The 4,015-nt window shown below is 56.7% G+C and overlaps 1 protein-coding gene across 1 annotated transcript; it reads right to left on the reverse strand.

Moving 5' to 3' along the window:
• Positions 1-1,045: 1,045 nt before the first annotated feature.
• LOC125512335 (protein HOTHEAD-like) lies at positions 1,046-3,306 on the reverse strand. Its single transcript, XM_048677427.1, has 4 exons — positions 3,250-3,306; positions 2,512-3,159; positions 1,396-2,377; positions 1,046-1,300 (listed from the first exon to the last, which is right to left on the reverse strand). The coding sequence occupies exons 1-4, from the start codon at positions 3,302-3,304 to the stop codon at positions 1,237-1,239; spliced, it is 1,749 nt and encodes a 582-aa protein (XP_048533384.1). The 5' UTR covers positions 3,305-3,306; the 3' UTR covers positions 1,046-1,236.
• Between the last annotated feature and the right edge of the window lie 709 nt (positions 3,307-4,015).

Here is a 4,015-nt window from a genome sequence, read left to right on the forward strand (position 1 = left end):
GGATTTTTTTTATTTTTCCGCACATGTTTTCGGCTTTTTAAACGATTTTTTTGGGTTTTTTCAATGTTTTGGTTTTCCACCGGTCTTCCTCAGCTTTTCAATAAAAAAATTGGAAAAAAAATTCCACGAAAAAACACGTTTTTTTCCTTTCACGAGAGTCACGGTTTTGCTTCCGCGAGAGGCACAGGTGTCCTTTCGCGAGAGTCACGGCCGTGCCTCTCGAAAACGAAAAAAACGTGTTTTCTGTTTTTTTTCTTTCGCGAGAGTCACGGTTTTGCTTCCGCGAGAGGCACGGGTGTGCTTTCGCGAAAGTCACGGCCGTGCCTCTTGGGAACGAAAAAAAACGCGTTTTCTGTTCTTTTACGAGAGTCACGATTTTGCTTCCGCGAGAGGCATGATTGTGCTTTCGTGAGAGTCACGGGCGTCCCTCTCGAAAAGGGAAAAAACATGTTTTCTGTTTTTTTTCTTTCGCGAGAGTCACGGGTTTGCTTCCGCAATAGGCACGGTTGTGCTTCCACGAGAGTCACGCCGTGTCTCCTCGGAAATGAAAAAAAACACGTTTTCTTTTTTTTTGTTCTGCAAGAGTCACGGTTTTACTTCCGCGAGAGGCACGGTTGTGATTTTGTGAGAGGCACGGGCGTGCCTCTTTCGAAAAGGCAAAAAACCCGTGCTCCCGGTTCGGTTCTTTCTTTCGGGTTTTTTCGTGAAAAAAAAGTTCGTCAAAACCTATCAACATGGGATCTAGTTTTGAAGATCTCAGCGCGAAGAATCCAACAGCGAAAGTGGTTCGAGATTTGGACGCACGATTTAAGAGATAAAACGTTTTGAATAAATGAATCTAAAAAAAGGAAAAAACTTCCAGATTGCGACAAGTGACGCGCTGCATGTGCGCCACTTGTCACAATCAGGAGGAATTGAAGTGATCTTTGCAACGAGTACTCCTCAATTAGTGATTTCGTAAGTTTAGTATACCTTTTTCTTCCCGAAAAGGGGGAAGGCCTAGGCCTGTGGAGCATCATGATGCACACGGCCAAAGCAGGTTTAGTACATAGATTCAGTTAACGCATCAACAAATCTCACAATAAGGTGCGGCATTGGCTTACACCATTTGTAAAACTTCATCAATTACAATTAGCATGCATTCCACTCTGTATGGAGACTCCTAAAAGAATCCTGAAAGCAAATAGCGACTGCAGTACGCCTGTACGCAGATAACAGCCTAGTGGTTATACCCCGCTACAGTTTTCTCGCTCCTCCTTCGATCAGCGTCCTCTCCTTTTCGATTTTGACTCCCATGTACCTGTCCGTCAGGTTACAAAGCACGGGCGCACATCAGTTGATCCATCGCGGCACGAACACTGCCAGAAATTAGCGTGAAACGAGAGGAAACACTACCTGCCGAGCATCATGACGGTGGCCTGCGGGTTGGTCCCCGGCGAGGCGTTGAACGTGGAGCCGTCGATGACGCGCAGCGCATCAATGCCGAGGACCCGGTAGTCGCGGTCGACGACCCTGCCGACCTGGCACCCACCGTGGTAATGCCAGATGGTCATGACGGTGTCCCTGCAGAACCGCTCGAGCGCCGCGGGGTCGCTACCGCCGCGCATGCGCATCAGGTTCGCCGGGAACTCCGCCGTGACATTGAGCATCGCCGGGAACGCGAAGTTGGGGTACGCGAACCGCGAGAAGGACCTGGAGCGGATGACCCGCTCGATGGCCTCGATGCCGGCGACGCAGCGCCGGAGGTCGTCCGGGTGGGCGAAGTAGTTGAACTGGACGATGGGGTTGTCGTCGGGGTCCAGGTTGCGGAGCGCGAGGCTGCCCGTGGACTGCGGGCCGAGGACCTTCTCCAGGATGAAGCCGCCGCGGAGCGCCGCGTCCGGCACCCGGCTCATGGCCTCCACGGCGCGCGCGATGGCCTCCGGCGTGCGCTGCTTCGGGGGCACCGTCGGGAGCTGCCCCGTCTGCGGGGAGAACATGCCGAAGACGCGGGCTTGTCGCGCGCCGTCGCCGCTGGAGGAGGCGGTGCGGGTGGTCCAGTCGGAGCCGCTGGCGCCCTCGATGTAGCTGCCGAACCTGGTGATGCCGACGACCTGGATGAGCGACACCTCGACCGGCGACGGCGACGGCACGTAGATGGCGTTCATGGGGTTGTCGGACATGCCCTGCCCGACCCCGGGGTTGTCGACGACGACGTCGAGGCCGAACGACCGGAGGTGGTCGGAGGGCCCGACGCCGCTGAGCATCAGCAGCTGCGGACTGCCAAGCGCCCCCGCCGACAGGATGATCTCGTTGGCGTCGCCCTGGTTGAGGTACGCCACGTGAACCATGCCCAGCGAGTCGCGGTACACCACGCCGCGCGCCACGGGCTTGGTCCCTGCAAACCGAAAAAACTCGTTGGCGCCCGAACTCGTCGACCAAATCATTCGCGCCACGGCAATATTGCTTGACTTTATACCGTTAACGAACTTAACGGTCAGTTGGCAGTGCGTTCTTTAAACAAGACTATACCTTTGTAACTGAACAAGATCCTGGCCACTCGGGCCCGGAGGAGCACGTCGATCCCTTCGGGGCGCGCGTACTGCAGCAGGTCGGCCGCCGTGTGGCGCCGGCCGTCCGGGTCGAAGATGGACCCGCCGACCTTGGTGCCGGGGATGTGGTCGAACGTGAACCCGTTGTCCGGCACCACGCCGGTCTCCAGCAGCCCGCGGCGCACCGCCGCCTGCCACGGCCCCAGCTCCGGCTGGAACGCCACCACGTCCTCCACCCACCTGTAGGCGCTAAGCACCTCCCTGGCGTCCCAGCCGACGGCCCTCGTGTAGCCGGCGCCGGCGCGCGTGAAGAAGCCGGCGTTGAGGCAGCTGCCGCCGCCCAGCACCCGCGGCCGCGAGTTGATCACGCCGTCCTCGGACACGAACCGCTGCGACGGGGACGACGCGGACGTGTCCGAGAGCACGTCCGAGAAGTGCGCCATGTTGAGCACGCGGTCGTCGTCGTAGGGCGACCCGCCGCGCTCCAGCAGCAGCACGCGGTAGCGCCTGGACAGCGTCGCCGCCAGCGGGCAGCCCGCCGTGCCGCCCCCGATGACGATGTAGTCGTAGTAGGTCACCGGCGGCGCGTGCATCGCCTCCCTCATGAACGTGTAGTTTACACCTCGCGCTGCCATGCACAATCGCAAGATCAGCAACACCGCACGACGCAAATGCTCAAGAATGCGACTGAAATGGGCAACGGAAGAAGATTGATCACCTGGTTGAGAGACGGAGAGGAGTCCAAGCAAGATGGCGACGATGAAGAATGCCATAGCCTGTGACCTTGTGTCTGCCTGCGCTGAGAACTTCTGTGTCTGATGTGGCTTACTTGCAGCAGCGGGTGTCCTTTATATACTGGCCAAGCAGCAGAGTTTTCAAAAGAAACCGTTGTGTTGCATCTTGCATGGGTTGGTAGTTCCACGGCGCATGCTAGTGGAACAAGCCTCCGCTCTTGGTGCTCCGCAGCCTTTGCGTCGGCTAAATTTGTTCGACGGGTTCGGCAATGATAACTGGCTCTGTCCCGTACTTGTCTGCTATTTCTACTACCGGCAAACAAACGCCAGGGGGTCGTCGAAAACCCACACCACCTTTGCATTTGGGCAAACACATTCGCCACCATGCAGACCAATGCATTCTCCTATGCTCTTCTCTGTCCCCCCATCAGAAACTAGCCATGGCATCTGTGCTTTACAAATCTTCTTTTTCGGCCTGTTTGGATGTAGACATTTGGAGCAAGTATTCGGAATTGGCATTGTCGGTCCCGAATGCCACCGTTTGGATGGTCTAGATATTCGTCTCTGGAATTCGGTCCCAATATCGAGAGGCCAACCCGAGCACTGGCTAACCCCCTCGCAAATTCAGAGCCCCGACCCTCCGTATTGGGTTGTATTGGCTGGCTTATCTCTTCGTCGTTCTCGCACGCGGAAAAAAAAAATGAAGCGCTAGGAGATCGAGGTCAATCCGCCCTGCCACCGCCTCTCCGA

Source organism: Triticum urartu, chromosome 6, assembly GCF_003073215.2.
Source record: "Triticum urartu cultivar G1812 chromosome 6, Tu2.1, whole genome shotgun sequence".
NCBI classification, from domain to species: domain Eukaryota; kingdom Viridiplantae; phylum Streptophyta; class Magnoliopsida; order Poales; family Poaceae; genus Triticum; species Triticum urartu.

Bases quoted from the DNA above. Each gene is read 5' to 3' on its own strand.
- LOC125512335 (XM_048677427.1), bottom strand. From the start codon at position 3,304: ATGGCATTCTTCATCGTCGCCATCTTGCTTGGACTCCTCTCCGTCTCT. The intron at 3,160-3,249 runs GTGATCAATCTT...TGTGCATGGCAG, and splicing joins CCTCTCCGTCTCTCAACCAG to CGCGAGGTGTAAACTACACG. The intron at 1,301-1,395 runs GTAGTGTTTCCT...CCTGACGGACAG, and splicing joins ACCGTCATGATGCTCGGCAG to GTACATGGGAGTCAAAATCG.